The sequence below is a fragment of the Zonotrichia leucophrys genome, chromosome 3 (genome assembly GCF_028769735.1).
Source record: "Zonotrichia leucophrys gambelii isolate GWCS_2022_RI chromosome 3, RI_Zleu_2.0, whole genome shotgun sequence".
Lineage (NCBI taxonomy): Eukaryota > Metazoa > Chordata > Aves > Passeriformes > Passerellidae > Zonotrichia > Zonotrichia leucophrys.
Window position 1 is genome coordinate 6,386,555 of NC_088172.1, and position 20,271 is coordinate 6,406,825.

Here is a 20,271-nt window from a genome sequence, read left to right on the forward strand (position 1 = left end):
AGAGCAGAACTGCTACCTTGGGAAACCCCCAGCTTGTTTTTGGCTTTTTTTTGTAACTTTACCGCAGAAAACAAGCTGTAGTCAGGCATTTTTACAGTTGTCATAAACTCTTTCTGTGGCTCTCATCGTCTGGAGTCCCTTGAACAGCCACCTCGTGCTATACTGTGAGACAGTGACAGCAGCAGACGCTTTGGGATGTGGTGCAGCCTCACAGTGGGAGCAGAGCTGGACACAGAAGTTGACTGGTGGCTTCTGTCCATCGCTGCTGGAGGAGCAGGGCTGGCCAGTCACAGGCTGCTTATCACAGTGCTCAAATAATGCAGAAACATTAGCAATGGAGATTTGCTGTAATGGTGTATTTTAAGTGCGTCTCTGCTCTGCCAGCTTCACTTTTAATGCACTCGGCTAAGGAATGCTTTGGAGGTTGCTGCTAATGGATGGATCTCTCAGAAAATTGGAATTTTGAAATAAGATTGACACTTTGGAGTGAGAAATATAAATCTAATGAGAGTATTTCAGCAGAGGTTTGTAATTAGGGATGAATGGAGGGAATTTGTACGCACAGTCTGCAGAAGGGCACAATGGAAGGTGAAATTGCACCCTCTGTGCTGAATGAGGGATGAAAGCCAATGTATCAGTGTCATGGCATGACAGTGTAGAGTATAAATGATACTGTCACTGAGTGCTGCAGAAGGTATCAAGGGAATTCCACTCCAGTAAATTACATTACTTAGACAGACCTGAAGGCATTGTGTCTGAATGATTGGAGGGAAAAAAGGTTGTCAGCACAAAGCAGAAGATATTATAGAACAACTGGCTGCAGGCTTGGAAAGCAGTTTTTTTCTGATGTTTACCATGCAAAGCTTTTCAGATGCTGTTTAAATTTCTTTTTTGGTTAAATTACAAATGTATTGATGAAGCAAAAGTATTTTTTGAGGTGGTGCTTGGAGTGGACACCAGCCTGCAGCAAAAGGTGTGAGCATGCACAGCTCCCATTTTTTCATTAGGAATTGAGACTTCTTTGAACTTGAGAAAAATCTAGTCGTGTGTTCCCAGCTCAGGCAGTGTTTTTTAATGCATTGCTTCGTTTCACTGAGGACTTCCTTTTTGGCCTGGCTTTTGTCTGTGGGGTAATTCTAGCATAGATTTGTAGAGAGAGATGGGTTGTTATTGTTCTCAGTAGCAGTGAAGGGCTGGACTGTGGTGAGGAGCAGCAGGTCATGGGACACAAACTTTAAGATCTCCTTTAGAGGCATGGTGAGGTCCATGATGTGGGCACGTAGAAGCGTGATGTCATGGTGACAATGCAGCAAAAATCCCGACTCACCCTTTCAGCCTGCGTGCACTAATGTAACACAGTGTGTTCCTGACACTGTTCTGCTGTTTGCCCACCAAACCCCAGTGCTAAGGCCAGTCCCAGCCACAGGGATGGTGTTGAGTAGAATAGTTATTTCTCACAATTTTACTCTCTATAAGAATGTACTGCATCCACCCGCACAGGGACAGTACCTTAGAGATGGGTTTAACTGCTTCTCTGTCTCTGACCTCACACACAGACAACACCTACAAGCTCCTGTAATTTCCTAATTTGCTCATGGGTGAGACAGCCCAGCTCCCACAGTTCTCCCAAACTGCTGCTTGATGATTAAACATCTGTTCCCCGAAGATGCTGCATTTCATCCTGTGGTACATAATAAGCTCTGCTTATCTTGGGGCTTCTTGTAAAACTTCAGCAGTCTTTGTCCTTCTTAAAAATGTACTTTCCCACTTGTCTACTCATAAAAAACAACACTGAAAGTACATGCTGTAAGTAATGATAAGGGAGCGGGCTCTGTTCCTCCTTTCCAAAGTTGATTTTTGGCAAAGCCCACACAAGGCAGGAACATGGACATGCAGCACAGTTTTAGCAGTCCATAGAACAGGCTTCTCCTCATGGGAATGGTGATTCAAGTTGTGGGAGCATTAACCAGGAAATATGGCCAAACTGAAGGGTGCTGACTCTAGGAAGGCAGCAGTTCAAATGCTCCCATGGGAAGACTTCAGCCCCTACAATCTGTAGCTGGAAACCAAAGCATCAAACCCACAGGCTGTGTGGAAAAGCAGTCAGGCATCTGTGGAAAAGAAGTTGCCCTGTGTGCGATGGGATTCAATAGTAGAGCAATTTACTCTACTGATGGGTCCTGATCATGGCCAGAGGTGAGTGGGAGGAAGCAAAGTGCAATTTCTGTCTATACTTCCTGCATTACAACTGGGTTGGAGTGTAGGACTCTGTCTGCCTGTCTGGATAAAAAAGAGATTTCAGATATTAGAGGTGTAAAGTTTGTCCTTAGACCATCATTGTCAGGGGAAACAACTATGCCTGCTTGAGCACCTGTTCATAGTAGGAGTAAAAATCTGCTGTCACTCACTTCCCCTGTGGTATTTTGTGTCAAAAGCTGGCATTTTAACACATGGGATGTGGTGCAGCCTCACAGTGGGAGCAGAGCTGGACTGGGTTTTTGCATGTTGGGAAAGCAAATGCTTTTTTCTTCTATTTAGTGTCATTTCTCTGGTCATGATCAAGCTGTGTTTTCAAAATGCGGTTCTCTGTAGTCATCCATTAATCCACAGAAAGTCCATTAATTCTCACAGACCTAACTACTCATATGAGGCCGTTTTGCTCTTCCCGTGCTTGGTCCTGCAGCACGAATGCCTATAACCAGCACCTGTGAAGTCACCAGGGCCACTCGGGGGAGTGATAGGTGCAAAACTGGAATTTAAATGCTGCAAAGTTGTGTGATTGCAAGAGTGGGCTGAAGCAGGAGAAGGAATGACCAAACTATGCCTTAGGGAAGAGTGGGAGACTAACCAGTATTGCTTTAACTGAGAGAGATATTGAGCCTGCTCAGTCAGATCAGTATCCCCTGGCAAATGAATTTTGTTGTGTAAATGGCTCCCTGTGGTCCCAGAAGACTATCACTATCTCTTCTTATCTTGTACAGTGGATTTCTAAATAATCACTCTAGGTGCAGGAAAGCTGCGGTTTAGTAAGTGTAGCTTGCTAACGAGTCAGTGGTTTAATCTTCATTCTCACTCCTCATGCTTTTGATAACACCGGGCTATAAAGTTTGACATTGTAGAGTCTTCTCAATAAATTCTGATTTGCTTGCCAAAAAATCAGACTATTATTTTCAATTCCCCTCTTATCATTAATGTTATTAAACTGACGATTGATGTGTAAAAACTGCCATTTACATGAAGTTCACAAAACTGCAATAAAAGACACTTTTGTTCTGACTTGGTAAGGAGAGAGAAAAAAAAAGCAGCTAAATAATGCTAGTTTTAACAGCAGAGATGTTCATATAAAGACATGTTCTGAACAATAAGATCGTTTATCCATGTATGACATAAATACATCGGAATTTAAATTATGAGAGATCTTGTGAAATGCAGCAAAACGCACACCACTGAAGTTTCCCTTCTCTAAAGCCCTGTTCTCAGGGAAAAGCAGCTTTACTTTTGCTTTGAAAATCCATTATCATAAGCCTTTTTTAAAAAAACGTTTGTCGTAGTGCAATATTAAAGCAATTTTATACCCTAAGAGCAGCTCTTTCATAAGGTAAAATGCAATCCCATGTGTGTATGTAATTGCGGTTTATAATACTTCTCACAGCCCTAATTTTCCCAAAATTAAGAAAACCACTACCCTTTTTAGGCTTTCCCTTTCCTAATTGTTTCTTGTTCTCCCTGTCTTTCTTCCACAAAATATTCTTTTTTTAAAATCCCTGCTCAGGAGGGGAAAAAAAAAAAGACACAGAACACTCTCTGGATTCATTGCAAAACACTGCTTGAAGGAAGCATTTTAAGAGTTTAGGTTAAAAAGTTTCTGCTTCTTTCAAACTACATGGGTGACACTGCTATTTTGGGAGACCATACCATCTGCTTGTTAACCAAAAAGCAGGGAAGATATTCCTAGTTCTAGTATAGGTTTTTGGGTTGATTCCACATAAAATTCCCAACTGATCTCCGCTTGTGTTTGCCCCCTCTATAAGCTAAGGAGAACAAGGCCACTCATCTCTTCCGCCGTCACAGCTCCCAAGGTGAAGATGCTCAGCTTGTGGTCCTGAGTAAGACATGGTTGTTCACAACAGGAACAATCCATTGAGATCTGTCAGGTCCCTAATTCTTCCCTGCAGGTGTTCATGTCACAAAAACTGTGGCAAGGAGTAAAAGAGCAATATAGTGCTCAGCTCCTGATGTGCCACAGGTGACCGCTACCTGTGGATGAAGAAGGAGGTGTTCGGGAGAGGCTTGGTTGGGTTCTGTTGGAGGAGCTGAGTTTTTGTTTGTGTTTGAGAAAGAAAGGGGGAGGACACATGGGGTTTGCTTGCTTTTTGGGGGGGAAGAAAGGCAGAAGGGCAAGGTTTCCTGGCCCACTGATCAGCCATCTGCCAAGTAGTGCAGGTGGAAAAAGTGCAGGAGCTCGAGGGGACAGTAAGATTGTCCTTCCCTAGGTGGAGAGGAATGGCAGGACTTGTAGTGCAGATGGATTCAAGGAAAAGGTCGACATGAGTAGGAGCAAGGTGGAGTCTATGTATTTTGTCTTGTGAGTCTGTGGAAAATAGCAAAGCAGAGCATGAAAATGTGAGAAGACATTACTGTGGTCCTCCACAGGTGATGAAGACATTTGTCTGAGACAGGAGAGATTTAAGTCTATATTATATTGCTGGAGTATCTGCAAATACATATGTATCATCATTACAGTATCTTCCTGACTGGCAAAATGTTTCATCCAATCTCTGTTGACAGAAAAGATTGCCTACTGATAATTGCTTTGCTTAAGTGTCTGATAATATGCCAGAAATGAGAGCATTCTCTGTTAGGTCATCTTTAATTATGCATGTACCACCTGTCAGCTTTAAATTTGGAGAAGATTAGTTTTCTCATTGGATTTAGAGTAGGGAAGAGAGCCTTCAACAAGAGGACTAGGCTGTTGCAAACAGTGTCTATGGGGGAGTTTCACAGGCAGTCTCCTCATCATCCCCAGTCATGGATACCGCTGTTGGCACATGCGGAAATATTTGAAATATTGCCTAGGCTTGCTGCCGTAGTGATGGGTTTCACAGGAAGAGGATTTCAGACCATCTGTTGCGTTTTCAAGTTTTCATCTTTCCCCATACCAAAGGGAGAGGGAGTGCTGAGGTGGGGGAGGACACGTGGCAAGTCGTGGCTCCTTTGGCAGTGCTGGGGGGAAATCCCCCCCAACAGCCATGTAAGGGGGTCATTCAGTTGCCACTGGTGAAAGCACATAATAAAACTGGTCAGGCCAGTACAGACACCCCAAGTTAATAGGAAATAAAGGGCTCAAAAGACTGAAAAATTATGAGGATGAGTGCTTTGCAGAAAACCCTTACAGGGAGAAATGGTAAATATCTCTGAGGATATTAAATTAACAAGGTTACCATTACCAAGCCTACTTAGGATATTAAAAATTATATTGGAGAATAAATTTATCTTTTTTCACAGTGGGAGGCCATAATTGTTTGGGAATAGTTGAAGGGATTTTCAGTCCATGGGAGAATGCTAGCTGTTTATTTGGTACAGTAATAGATTTTAGGAATCTCCTTGGTTTTCTGGTCTCCTTTACTCCAAGGCCACTGTGGTTGATTGTTCTCTGAAATGCATCATTTGCACCAGAAAACAGAAAAGGTCTTTGTTAAGCTTCTCACTAGCTTTTGGCAGAAGAGAACATCACTTGAACTGTCAAGCACTGCTCCTGCTGCTCCTTGCCTATGTATCTGAGTGGCCAGTGCTTCCCCCTCTCTGCGATTTTGGTTTTCCAGCTTCTGTCATCACTGCCTCAGCCTCCTGGAAAGAATTCCTCTGTTACACTGGTTAGCTGACGCTGATCGTTTTTCCTGGTAATACCTTCAGCCAGAGCTATTTCTGAAAATCTGGGATTTGGAACAGTAGGTCAATTTGTAAAACAACGAGCGAAGAGGGACAGATGGCTGTGGATACGAGAGCATGTTTCTGTTCATCTCCATTTGGCTTCTGCTGATGCTTCGTTGTTGCGCGAGCGTTTGAGGCTGTCGCTTCGCGTTGGTTAAGTGCTTGTTGCTCCTTTGCTTGAAAGACTGGCCTGTGGCACTTGTCATGTCCCCCCCTCTGCTCCAGTGGGGCTCCAGGGCAGGCTGCCACTGCAGAAGCTTGCAGTGCCTTTGCACCCAAGGACATGGAAAGGGTTTGCAAGACAAGTGGACTTTCTGCTCAGAAATCTGGCTGTGTTTCTCTTGACTTTTTCTCTCAGGAGCTGCACTGGGCAAGGCCTTCCTGATGGTTCCTTTGCTCAGGGTAAGGTTGCTTTATTATTCCTGTGTAAATGATTACAACTTCTCCATGGTGTGTTGTGCTGCTGGGTTTTGCTCAGTTCTTAGGCAGATTCTGATTGATTCAGACTTACTTGCTCTGTCTCTCTGAGTAGTGGTGCCAGTAGCATCACCTTGATGTAGCTGAATTTTGCAGACCTGAAATGGAAAAACATGGGGGTGTGCCACAACCCTTTTTTCCTTGTTCATGATTCATTCAGCCCCTTCCTTCCACCCTCCTATTTCATGCTAGAGGGCTCTCCAATCTTGCAGTGGTCACTGGAAGACATCTCTTTTGTACAGGCTCCTTCATTAAATACAAGGGTGCATCCCATTATCCTGCTACTGCTGAGCTGTGCAGCACCTCTGGGCACTGCAGGAGATGTCCTGTTCACTGCTCTGAGGAACAGGCATACTTAACTGAATGTAGTACTTTTCTTTTGTCTCCGGAAAAAGGAACAACTAGATAAGATTTATAAATACCCACAAGAATTGAAATGAATGAAGAATGAATCCTTACTTCAAACCCTCTGAGCTCTTTTGGCTTGACAGGTATGGCTTGCATAGTCCTCAGAGTGTGGCTGCTACTGGGGGCTCTTCCTTGTCCTGTATTTTAGAAATGATTGCTTAAATTACCTAGAGCAGCTTTTCTGGAAAACCTTCCTATTCTCAAACTTGGGATGTCCTATCTAATGACTACTTCCCTCTTTTCTCTCCTGGACTACTCTTCACTGGATCTTGTCCACTGCCTTAGTCACAGGAGGAGCTTTAGCTATCCTCTCCATTTCTCACAGGGACACTCATTTAACAGTTCTCTTATAACCTTTGGTGTGTTGCTGTTTTTAGGCTTCACATGTTTTCTCTCCCTTTTTACCCTTTTAGAAGCACTACAATAAAACTCTTCACATATCAGATTTAGTATCTGTTACAGCAGAGACTTCCTACAGGATTCATACTTTTCCTTGCTTGATAGTGAAGCTGGTGAAATTCAGAGTGATGTGTTTACATTGAGCTATCTGACTGTATACACTGCTAATTTTAAGAGGAAGGGGAACTCTTCTTGGGATAATTAGTTTTGCCATGTTTATAGACACAAGCATGTTTTTCTTGACTCTGAGGCGGCTGCTGACAGCTGGTATTACAAGAGTTCACTGGGAGTCTCATGGTCCATGTGTCCTTATGTATACACAGCACAGACACGATGAAGCCAGGGAGAGATAATGAAGGCAGTGATGCTAAACCCTCTAGCAAGTGCCCAGTAGTGAAGCGTTTGAACAGCCAACGTGAGCCAAATTTCAGCTCCTGTCTAGGCTGTAATGATCAGGAAAATCACCTTGTCCTTTAATAGATTTTACCAATCTATTGATGGTAATTGGTTTAGCAGCCAAGTCAGGGGAATAATTTCTTCTTACTGCCCCGGCAGTGGCAGCACAAGCTCCTAAACCAGGGGATTTGTCTGTGGCCCACGAGCACATGAGGGTGGTGCTGCATGTCCCTTCATGCCTTTCTGAGCTGTAGGGGCAGGGCAGTGTGTGGGTCAGGCAAGTGCCACCATCAGATTTTGTGGCCTTTCCACTGCAAGCCAGTTGGCAACACAGAGCTGAAGATCGACGGTAAATATGCACAACCTTCTCGAAAAGTTCAAGTGTGCAATCAGAGCGCACCAAGTGGCTGCTTTTACACTTTGGTTACAGAGTGGTTCTGGAGGGATTTCAAGGAAACCTCTTTGTAGCAGGAAGCTGCTGCTCTAGGCAGCTCATTCGATGAAGGAGCTGTGCCTGCTGCACCTGGTGCCTCCTTCCCTGGGCTGCTTAATAAACACATGAGTGCGGCCATTATCAGCCAAGCTCTTTTTCTCTCACCTGTGCTAATGTGCTGCTATTTTATGTCACATCAAGTGAGGAGGGAAAGTGGTGATATGAAGCCATTCCTCCCATTCCTTAAATAGGATTGATGACCACAGCTTAACAGCATTCCAAGAAAAAGCATTTGATTGAAAGTGGCCAGAGCTTCCCCTGAGATGCTGAATAAGGATGTTCATCCTGGTAATAACTTGCCTTTGCCATTTTCAGAGCAGGCATTCCTATTGCAAATGCTGCATTAGCTTGCTGCAGTTAAATGTGCACACACATGTCTAAAGGTACCTCTTTGATTTTCCTCCTCTGCCTCCCCCCATCTCCCACACAGGCCCAAGGGAGCCCCACTGGCTCATCGACAGCTCCATCTCGAGGTGGTTCCTCCAGCAGCCCTGCTTGCTGCCCTTTGGTCCCCCTTCAGCCATGGGGGGGTCTGCTGTGCTCTGCTGTGCAGGAGCATCAGTGAGCTTTCTGCACACCGTGAGCTGGAATTCCCTCTGGGCCCCTGCAATGAATATTGCAAAAAACTGTGCTGAGCAGGGGAGGGCATTGTGCTTTTATGTGCCATGGCTTGCCAGTTTGAATCACATCTGTTGTGTTGCAGAGGGGAATGTTGCTTTGGTTGCAGTGGGTTACTGGAGTACTAGCAAGTCTCATTTGTAAGGGGTCCTGGGCTTAAGTCTCATCTCATCTGTCACCAAGACAAGGAATCTACTCTGACAACTTCTGCAAATGCTGGTTTCACTTTTGTTTACTTATTTTCCAGCCATGTTCTTTGTTTCTGAAATGGTGTTTACATACCGTGGGGTTTTTTTGATGCAAATCAATTAGATTTAATTTCTTTCTCAACTGCCTGATTTTTATCCCATTTCTTCACCACCATCCTGTTATTAATTCACATTATTATGAGATGTGATATCCCTCCCTGGTTAGCAAAATGTTAGAATAGCTGTTGGCAGCTTCTGAAAGGGTAATTAGCAAATAGGAATTACCCAAAGATGTGCGCACTAGCCTAAGTAGGCATTTTCCAGCTGTTTGCAAGTTCAGAGACTCATAGGCACTTTCTTGGGCTCTAACACAAGATTAATTACTTGCTACACAAAAGAACATTTACTAAAATGTGGTGTGCAATCCAGACTACTGTGTTTTGTTCCTTAAATTGGAAGTGGACATCTTTGTCAGAAAGAGCAGGATTTTTACAGTGCTTGGTAGTCCTGTTTCTGAGGAGCTGAGCCTCTTTGTTACAAAGGGATGTTACACTAAAATCAGAATGGTGAGAGCTGCCTAAGGAAGTGCTGGGGGCTCGGTAGCTGAGTCCTGGCACTGCAGGGTGTAGCTGTTCCTGCCTGGGCACAGCTAGGTGCCAGTGCCTTTGTGCTGAGTGCTGAGCCAGGAGCCCCAGCTCCCGAGCCATCCCAATCTGGCCCAGGACATCCTAATTTCCTTTCTTTCTGATGTGCAGGAATTGCTGTTCACCAGGCTTTCTTTAGAAAGCCATTTACACTGCTCTGCCTCGTTTTGCATGAAGAAGCCCTCGTAAATCAAATACAGCCACACAGCTGTGCTAAAGGTCTCCTTTTTATCCACGGGCAGCTACTGCCAGCCTGCTTTTATTTCTCCTCATTCCTATTCTGTTGTTCCTTCAGGATCAGCCTGAGGGCAGTTGTATTTTTGTTTGTTCCCTGCAGTAATAAGGTAGTTGATCCCTGATGGTGCAATGGAGAGAGGGGGCAGGCAGAGGGGAAGTGCATGGCTGGTGTATTTGGACTGCTTGACAGTTTTATTTTAAGCTCAGGATCTTGTTGCCACATCCCATAGCCTCTTCTGTTCTCTGCCTTTTTGCTTGACATCTCTTGTGCCTAATTCTCTAATCAGCTGGATTATCATCTCTTGGCACCATGTCCTCACCCACTCTCTAGCCTCTCACCAGTGATTACCTCTCCCCTCTCATCTCTTCTCCACTCTGACACTTCTCCCTGTTTGCTTCTCTGAGTGCCTGTGACTTTTCTCTCTCCTCACCTCCCAGCATCATCCCACCTCCCAGAGGGAGAACAGACAATTTCTGCAAATCTTCTTTCTCGGCATTGCCTTCATTCCCACTGCTCTTTCAAGCTCCTTGGCAGTCATTCCCTTCTCTGTTCTGGGCAGTGAAACATCTCTCTCTCTGCTGCCTGTGCCCTCTTTTCTGCTCCCTCCCAACAGCCGTACATACTCGCTGTAGGATGCGATGCTTTTTTTCAACTTCTTCAGTTCCTTTTTTTTCACTAAAAACAGTGGACAATAGCCACTCTTTCTCACAATCCATTTCCCTGTTCTTACTCCAGCCCCTCTGCCTCTCTGGAAGCAATGGAGCTGGGACTGGGCTCCTGCCCCCTTACTACAGACCTTTCTCCCTGGAAGCTTCTCCAGCCATCCCTCCTCCGCCTTTCCTTCCGAGCTGCTCTTGATCCATGAGCTCTTGATCCACTAGCCTCTTCAGCAGCCTCTGTCTCCAAGGTAACCCTGCTCCTTTCCCTCCTTTTTTCTTGAACCCTTCCACACATCCATAATAACACGATTCTTAGTGTCCTTGTGGATGTTGCTCCTGGCTCTTCCCCATGCTTTCAACTTTTCACCATTCCCTCTGGATTTTCCCATTTTAGAGGTTTTTTTTCACATCTCTCTTCTATTATTACTAAAAACATTTGCACAAACATCTTTTTCAGGATTTTAATTTCACCTGTTTCTCTTGCTCTTTCTGGAAAAATTCTTGCCACATGTAGCAGAGAAGAATGCATGTGTGCATATGTACTTCAGGTGAGAGACGTGTGGAATAATGGCCACAAATAATACTGAGACACCTAACTTCTACAGTAAAAGGAGCATTTCTTCCTTCATATAAGGATGGGTTGCTCTGTTGATAGGACTCTTAATTAAGAGACATGTCATTTTTAAATGTTTGAAAAACTTGTGCCAGATTATGTGAGACACAGAAAGACAATAATGCATATTTTTAAGAGATAGTAATTAAACATTGTGCATATGTGTGTGCATGTATATAGATATATGTATATATGTGGGGATATATATGTACATATAGATGTATGGTTATAAATATATTACTGTAGGCACACGAACCTATGTGTCTGCTTTTAAGACACTATATGTGAGAAGGGAAAGCTGTGATGGAATAGCATCATACCATTCATAATCCAGTGGTGGCTGTCCTGTATTTCATCAAGCAACAGGTATTTATTTAAAGCATTTTAACATTCCCTTGGGCATATAATCAAACTGTGTCTTACTCGCACTTTAAATTCTTGAGGTAATGGCATGAATCTGTGGATAGACTTACCTGATCTTGACCTCTGATAAATATGAATTAACTGAGCCTACAAGACTCCAATCATCATAATGGCAAAATCTTCATTTAGTCTGATAGCTCAAAATTGTCTCTTCCTTTCCTGAAGCTATGTCTCTATGTGGTCAGGTTTGTCTAAAAAGACTGGATTGGGTCCTGCATAAAAATGTTTGCATTCTTACAGCAGTCCAAGAAACAAACTTCATTGATTTAGTTAGAAAGACTTTGGAGTGATTTTCTAATTAATTAATTTTTTTATTGCAGATTGCAGTATAGGTTAGGTACATTTAGGATAGGCAGAAGTTGAGGGGGAAGAAGTAAGAAAAAAAGCATGCTTGCTTTTACATTGAGGACTGTTCTCTTTTACATGAGACAAACTCCCTGGCAAGCACTAGAGTTTACCATGTAGGCTGGTCTCCTTTTTAGCACAAAAATTGCTGTAGGGGTTTGCAGGCACAGAGAAGTATTGATTGTTTCCTAGCACGCTGTTTGTATTACATATTTCAGTTAATAATTTGTAATGCTTTTAGATTAGTTTCGTTTGAAATACTAATCAATGAGCTTTATAGATCTCCCGCTTTATACATAAACATGCCAGTCTCCTGTGGAGCAAGAGAGTTTTATTTTATCCTGGATTGTCTATACTATATAATTATTAATCTGTAGTTTAATCTCCTTGTCCTCATGCTTTTATGGCTTGATCCCGCTTGTTGCAAGAGATCTCAAATCTAATTAAAGGGCATAGATTAATGGCACTCAACACCCTCAAAAGTAAGTGCTGGAATGTGTCAGCTATGTCTTGTTGCATGAAGACCTCCTGATGCCTCTTACTCTACGTGTGCAGCAGAAACAGGACTGGCTGCCTTGTGTCTTGCAATTTCACTCTATGAAATTTCACTCTATGAAGTCCTATTTTGAACCATAGTAGGTTTTCCAGACTTGAGGTGTACAGAGTCACAGTTTTCTTGCTGTGATGTTCTCCCAGACAGTTGCTGGAAAACCACCACCTAAGTGTTTCAGCTGAGGGGGAAAGAAAAAGAAAAATAAAGCTTGAAATTATGTGTTGCTTTCCCAACGTTCAGCATTTTTTGAGCTCTTCTAAAGCTCTGGTGCCCTCATGCTGTGGAGCAAAATCATGAGATCTCAGCTGGAGAGTGGGCTGGGGGAGACATTGCAGCCATTGCTGGAAATACAGCTGACCAACAAGAAATTTTGCTAAGGGAATTCCAGGGCAGCTAGTGGCTTCTACTCAATTCTCCTCAAAGGTTGGGTTTCTAACAAAACAGGGGGACCTGTGCTCTGCTTGCTCCATCATCTGTGTTTGGTGTGGTGTTGCAAACTGCTCGGGTGGGATTTTGCAGACCAGTGATGGTCAGCCAGTTCTGCTTGGGAAGCAGGAATCTCCTGGCTCCTACCCTTATCCTCACCCTCTTGAGCTCAGGGGTCAGGTTACACAGTGGCACCTTCAGTTTGTTTAAAGCAAGGAAATTATGCACAAAAGCTGTTAAAAGAATATAAGGTTGTCAAGTCAAGTGAGAAATGTTATAACATCGCCTGCTCAGCCTTCAATTGAATCCTGCGTGCATGCAAATTTGACAGTCTTTAATTGCATGTCTCCAAGATCTGTGGAGAATATAGCTTCTCAATTCATATCAGAAAAATCATACAGACTTTTTTCTTCTCTGTAAAAAAGAAAACATTCTCTCTTAAAGATTGTCCAGACTGTAGGTTTGGGTGTACATTTCCATCAGCCAGGCAAAGCTTCCACAGGTCACAGCTGCCAAAACACAGCCCTGAGCAAACCTGCCATGGTCCTGAAGGTAGTGTGGCAGTGGTGATTGCCGCTATGCAGACAAGGACCTCACTAATTCCTTTTGTGTTGTCCTCAGATATGGTACAGCCAAGGTGTCCTGGAGTGTCTGTCCCCTAGTGAATGGAGAGGAAAGGGAGAATTAGCCGCAGGTGGCACTCACCGTGCTGCTGAGGGTGGACAAGGCTTGGGATTTTGTGGTTTCCGAGCTATGGTCTGCAGAGACCGTGGGGAATGTCTGATTTTGGTGGCCTCTTTCTCTACCTACATTACATTGCCCTTGAAGATGAATGAGCAGACAGGGGCTGTAAATAACCATAGAGGGAGAGAGTGACAGCAGTGAATACCCAACCACATAAACCAGCCTTACGTAAGTCTGGTGTAACTCTAAACCAGTGTGTGTAAGTCCAAACCATAAGGATTGCACAAGAATCACTTTGTTTGACATTTTATTAGCCAGGTTTCTAGCATTATGAGAGAGGCACTGGAGAGAGTGGTACATGAGCAGGAATCCAAAAGATTTTCAGAGTGGAGTGGTCCACTCCACCCCGTTGGAGTGTTCCTCTTAGAAATGGACTGGAAAATACAGGTTTGTGACTTGTTGCATGAGAAAATGAAGCAAGAAGGGAAGCAATTTTTCAGACATCACTATTTGTGCACAGTCTTAAATAACATGAATCATGGGATCTCAAATCCCATACAGTGACCTTGTGCAATCAGAGTACATCATCTACTAGGAGATTATGAATTTATGCATGCGCTGTACTCAGAATTGGAAAAGATGTTTTCCAAAGTTAGAATCTGTTGTGTTGGCATAACATTGCATTTAAAGTAAAAAGCGTTGAACGCACTGGGAATTGTTGAAGAATTTTCTGCCAGCTCTCAAAATTAGGATTTTACACTGCCATCAATAACAAAAAAGTTACTCTAATGAGAAGCCATTCTGGTTAAATGAAGAAATACTAGTAGTGATAAAACATTTATTAGTTTAATACCCAAAAAGGGAAAATAGAAAAGGCAGAAGTGTTCCCCGGGTGTTTTTTGTATTTGAAACTGTGGAAGAGGATGTGTCCATCCTCTGCAGTAATATGGAAAGAAGAGAAAGTTTGCGGCAACAAAGGAGGATCTGGGAGGCAAGAGTGGTTGAAATTAAACATTCTCATATCCTACTAACTTTTACATCCAGGAATTTTAAAGGAAGTTGCTGAAAAGCTCTGTTAAGTGGCTGGTAATTTATAATAAATCTTGGCAAATGGGAAATTCCAGAAAATTGGAGGGCTGCCAACTGTATTTCCGATATTTCACAAAGATAAAAGGGATGTCCCGGGGAACTGATGGCTGGTTTAACTTGACGTCAGTCCAGGGTAAAATAGTGGAACAACTATTTCAGAATCTGTCAAGAGAGAACTTGGAGGTTAAAGGTACAGATAATTCCAGTTACAGTTGAAGAGAGAGCCTGTCAAAAAAACTCACTGGATTTCTTTGCTCTGTCAGGATTGCACGTCTGTGTGATAAAAGCAGCTGTTGATTTGCCTTTAGGAGGCCAGAGTAGGTGGTCCTTTCTGCCTTTCGGGTTTGTGAACCATATAAGGAATGCCCAGAGATTAAAACTCCCATGACAGAGTTTCAAACAGAAATAATCAAGCCACTCTGTTTCCCTGGGATAAAGCGTGGCTTAGTTTTGGGTTTGGAGTGTTAATCTCCTATTTGATTTGATTTGATTTCATTTGATTTGATGGCTTTTGCAGCTTTAAGTGTGCTTGAGTACATTGTAGTTCCGTGGGGGTAAAGAAAAAAACAAGCTTCAAAAAGCTTCATGAAAAGCTCAACAAATAATGCAAGTATTCTCAAACAAAGATAAAATCCAAGTTCTTCGTATAGCAGTCTTTGTAGCTTTAATCCCTCGTTCTTTACCATGGCAAAGAAGATTTCATAAGCTCCTCTGGATCTTGCAGGAGAAGGAAAGCTTGTGTTTGCCTTCTGCTGGTTTTGCAGTCCTATAAGAAGCTACAGATCAGATGCAATGTTGTCTTTATGTACCCTCAGAACGAGTACCCAAATACATCAAACCTTTTCTTTTTCTCTGGGCTCCTTCAGACTGGAGTTGCACTGTGTCCAAGTGTCCATTTTTGTCTTACATCCTCTCCTTACCTTGGCTGTAGTCTGGTGGCTGTTGGCAGCAGAATTGATTGCTTTCCGTGCACCTTCCTCCGTGGGATGATTTGTTGTCTACAGCAGGAAAGGCAGTCAAGTTCCAGAATCAGGGCCAGTGCATGGATAAAGGGACTTAAAGTAGGCACCTAGGTATATGTCAGACTCTGAGAATAGTGGGAAAGCTTGCAACTCCTGCTTAAACCTTCGGATAACAAGACAGTGATTCTCAGATCTTTGCAGGATCAAAACCGCATTGGTGTAATCCAGGTATCCCCTTGGCACTTGCTCTGAGTTTCTAAATAGTCATTTCAGTCATCTTCTGATCATTTGATCATTATAAAAACATGTGAAAAGAGGGGGTTTTTTGCATATATTGATTGTACTTCCGAGATTCAGATGTGTAAGTCAGTGGATCCTAATGCAGTAGTCACTATATTTTATTTGTTCAGTAACTTGGTTATGGATTAGTCAAAAATCTATGATCTACCATAAAGAAACATTTTTTCATTCAGTTTTCAAGGGAGAACGTCATAGTTGGTATCCCTTTGGTTGTGGAAAACACTGCACAGACAGATAGTGGCCCATTCTTAGGAGAAGGCAGCACCTGTATTCTTTCCTGAGAGCAGAAGGTGCAAAGTTAACACCCTACACAAGTCTGTCCCAAATTTAACCCAGTGACCTACTGCATGCCTCCCTGCTCTTCACACATTAATCACCACAGACACGTTCCAAAGGACATGCCAGTTTGTGTCCCAAGGAAGGATGAAGGATGTTTTGACCACCTGCTAACTTGCAGCAAAGATGAAAAGCTTGCATTTTAGGGGGTAAAACAAAGAGAGCAGATTTTTCCCATAACAACTATGCAGTATGACAGGAGAAAATGGGGTCGGGTTGCTTTCCCAGCCACTGCAATTTGTGTAGTCAAAGGTGTTCACAGTGGTTTTGGCCATAGCCTCTCAGGCAGATAGAACTGCTTCCACTGGTTCTGCAAATAGACTGGAAAAGCAGTCATTAGTACAGCTTAGTGAAGAAAAGGAAAAAATTTTGAGAGAACTTTCCTGTTTGCTTATTTGTGGATTTTTTTTCTTGTGATTGTTTTTTGGTTTTTAATTTTTTCTTTTTTTAAAAAGTGAAAATAATGCTTATTTTATAGCAACCAAAATTTAAAGTACAGAGCTTCAGCACTGAATTCCACTTTAAGCTTGAGAATAGAACATAAAGGAAATTAATAATTTTTATACAAACAACTTGTTAGCGTAATCTTTGACATTCAAAGGCTGCTGAAAGGAGCTGCACAGTGCTGTTGTTCATAATTTGTAGTTTCCAAACTTTGGTGCATTAGGGCAATATCAGCTGTGTCTTTGTTCTCAGTCATGTTAGCAAAAGAGATGTCAAATACAGAAGCACCTTCTTTACTATCCTGAGAGACTGTCATACTGCCAAGTGACCTGAATATTTGACAAACCATTTGTACTTCTGCACTTCCATCATTTCAGAGGGCATTTCTGCAGTGTGAGTTATACATATATGTACACATATGCCCTCACCAGTACACATAAATTACTTAAAGGTTTAGGAAAAAGGGGGAAGCCATAACACTGTATCACTCCTCAAGCAAAACCCCCAAATACTCATTTAAAGCAAGAAAAGCAGTGGGCATTTGCCAGAATTTCCAGCCCCTGTTTGTGTGGAGACCTTAAACTTTTTCAGAGAGCTTACCAAGCTGGAAGGCAAAATAAAAACAAACCACTGTTTCATTTTTCCCTCTCAGATTCTTTAATCTGGCAATCCAGCTCACCCAAGAACGATCCAAAAGGTTACGTCTTACCAAGGTTCTGAAACCATTGACTACTTCGGAAGACATAATGTGTTGTTTGTTGTGCTTGGTGGTTTCCTGGCAGTGTTTCAGTGTTGGGCATTCCCCATTCTGCTTTGAATAAGCTATTTTGAGTAGCAGACTTAGTTCCAGTCCCCTTCACTGTGGCCAGCTACTGTAAAGAGCAATGTGAAAGCTGTGAGAGGAGATTTTATCCAGAAAGAGTTCTGTGTTTCTTGCTTTCCATGTTCATATATGTCAGTCAAGTAGCTTCTGAGAAATAAGGATAGTGGACAGTTTTTGTGTTGTTCCTCCTGTTTTCCTACCTGGTGTATGTGGAAGATGTCCCTGCCAACAGCAGAGGAATTGTAACTAGATGATTTTTAAAGTCCCTTCCAACCCAAACCATTCCCCCGCACGTCTACCGTGCCTCTTTCCTGAGGGCATCATCAGTTTATTTACAGAACATTGAAAATTCATGTTAAATTAAGCCTGACTCACTCAGTGTATGAAAATTAGTAGTATAATTATATAATTTTTACTGAGTCATAAAAACATTCATGTGTATACTTTGCCTAGTAGGCCTGTATAGAATGTATAGGTCAATGCATATACTGTGTGTAAACATTATTTGCATGTTAACTAAGGGCCCTAAAGAATGTGAGCTCGCATTACCTTGTTCATCAGGGTTACTCTCTCAAGAAGCAATAGCAACACAACCCTCCAAAGTCAAGAAATAGGTTTTATCTCTATATGGAACATAAATCTGTTTGGACTCGTCAAAGCAACCTCCACTGGGAATCCCTGACTCCTTATGGTACCAATCTCTGAACAACCTGAAGCACAATTTCTTTAGAGTAGACACCTGGGGTTTAAATAAGCATTCATCATGGAGACTACAGGCATCCTGACAGTACTTTAAAAAAAAAAAGATTCAGTGTAGACATGAAGCTGTGGTACACTTTTGCTCATGTGTGCATTCTACCAATAGCAAAACCATTGTGAATAAAAATGCTACAGATTAAAGTCATATTCAGCATATTCAGCAATTCTGTTTAAAGATCTGCAAGATCAGACTCCCTCTTTTGGGTTTTTTTTTGTTTTGTTTTGTTTTTTAGGGGTTTTTTTGTTAGTTTGTTTTTTGGGTTTTTTTTCCCACAGTATCTATCCAGTTGTGCTGTAGGATCTTAGTCCAGTATAAGAAGAGCAATGAATGACTTTGCAGTGGGACTTAATTTCAACATCAAAGCCTCTGCACTGTGATGATAATTGAGCTGTTCAAAAACAGCCATTCCACAGTCTGCAGGATACATCCCTGTTCCTGTCAGTTGAGCTAAGGAAGGAGTATCCAGTATTCTCATCTCCATTTGGAACCTCTGTGAAGCTTGCCGTAGAGAAATGGGGCTCATGGCCCAGCCCTGCAGCCAGCTCAGGCACTGATGCTTCTGCCCACTGCCTGTGGTGTAACCCATGGAGGACCAGTTTGTGTTCCTTGAACACTTGCTGTTCTGCTGTTCTGCAATTCCAAGGGTGCTCCCTGGGCTGTGGATGCTCAGTGGGTTGGAGCCACGCAGCCTCCTCAGCAACAGGAGTTCTTGCCTTTAGGAGACGTTAGCAAACATCTGCAGGGCCCTGCTGTGTGCCCAGCCAGACCTGCCTGTCTCGAAGGCCCATGGTTAAATTCTCCCTGGGTCCCTTAGCTGTCTCCCTTCCCACTCACAGTCCAGTGAAGGTCCTTCTTCAAGGCACTACGGTCAGGAGCACCAGCCATCACTCTCGGGAGCAGCATGTCTGCAGCTGCTGGCCAGGAATGCTCTGCAGTGTCTTTTCCCATTGTCCGTGTACATTGTGCTTTACAGCAGAAGCTACCTGGTCAATGTGAAAAGTTCATCTCTTAAGACAATCTTGCTAATGGCCCTGGCACCCACACTGTGTTTGGCGGGAGGAAGTCCATGTAGCCTGGCGGCCCACAAGTCTATTTTCAATTATCTGGGGTGCTCAGAGAAGAAGACATTAATATTGCTAAGGATGACATAGCAAATTACTACTGCTCCCTAACCTTTTTAAATTGCTAACACTGTTGTAATCTGTAATTACAGAAATCAGTGTGAGAATTGTGGCACAGTATAATTATCTTTCCTGATACTTTATTGCTGTATGAATTATTAATCAAAATCAGTCTTGTGTAGTATTTGCGGCAACTAAGAAGAATAATCTATAATTAAATTTCGTTGTTTCTATTTTTGTGCTGGTGTTTTATGATGTTGTAATTGATAATTAATTGGTTAAAAATTCACACAATTCTTGGGAGTTTCATATGACTATGACTGCTCAGTATTCAGCATTTATTAATTGAATAATGGGCTCACTGAAGAGACCTTTGTATATAGTCTGCTGTCATTACAATGAGCTCTCAAAAATGGTGAATTAATCATTAGGCCTTTCAATAGTTTCTTTTTAAAGAAAAGCAGTGACAATATAATCATATCCTTTGTTGTTATAGCTATAATTGAGAGATCGTAATAACCAATTATAAGCATGGTCATTTTAGGAGCTCTGAAGTGTCAGTTATTGATAACTTTCTTTAAAAACAAAGTGTTGATTACACAGAACGAGTCTTTTCATAGAAAAAATATTAGGAGATGGGGAAGGAAGCCTGGAAAATTATTTTCCTCCCACTTGCCACTTAAAAACAGTGCATGTTTATCCCTAAAAACTGTCAAGTCTGATGTGCTTCTGCTGCCAATTGTCAGAAGTACAAGCTGCTCTCAACTTTTTTTCATTATTTTATCATCATTCTCCCCATTTTTTTCTGAGTACCTTTTGCTAAATTGTTAGGAGGGAAAAAAAAACAATAGAAAATGAGAACAGAACAAAAGAGCATTTTTTCACATTCTCTGCCTGAATCTCATTGAACAGAAATACTGTGAGACATTTACGTGCAAATC

At 42.5% G+C, this 20,271-nt stretch overlaps 1 protein-coding gene across 6 annotated transcripts in view; it reads left to right on the plus strand.

Moving 5' to 3' along the window:
- The window catches only part of BACH2 (BTB domain and CNC homolog 2), a 183,450-nt gene that overhangs the window by 111,525 nt on the left and 51,654 nt on the right, over nucleotides 1-20,271 (plus strand). For 4 of the 6 annotated variants that reach the window (XM_064707286.1, XM_064707285.1, XM_064707287.1 and 1 more), the window contains one exon: nucleotides 6,290-6,333. The exons of the other annotated variants lie outside the window; for them this stretch is intronic. In XM_064707286.1, coding sequence (XP_064563356.1) covers nucleotides 6,316-6,333 — 18 coding nt within the window. In that variant the 5' untranslated portion in view covers nucleotides 6,290-6,315. The remainder of the gene's footprint in view (nucleotides 1-6,289; nucleotides 6,334-20,271) is intronic. 6 annotated transcript variants of the gene reach the window in all.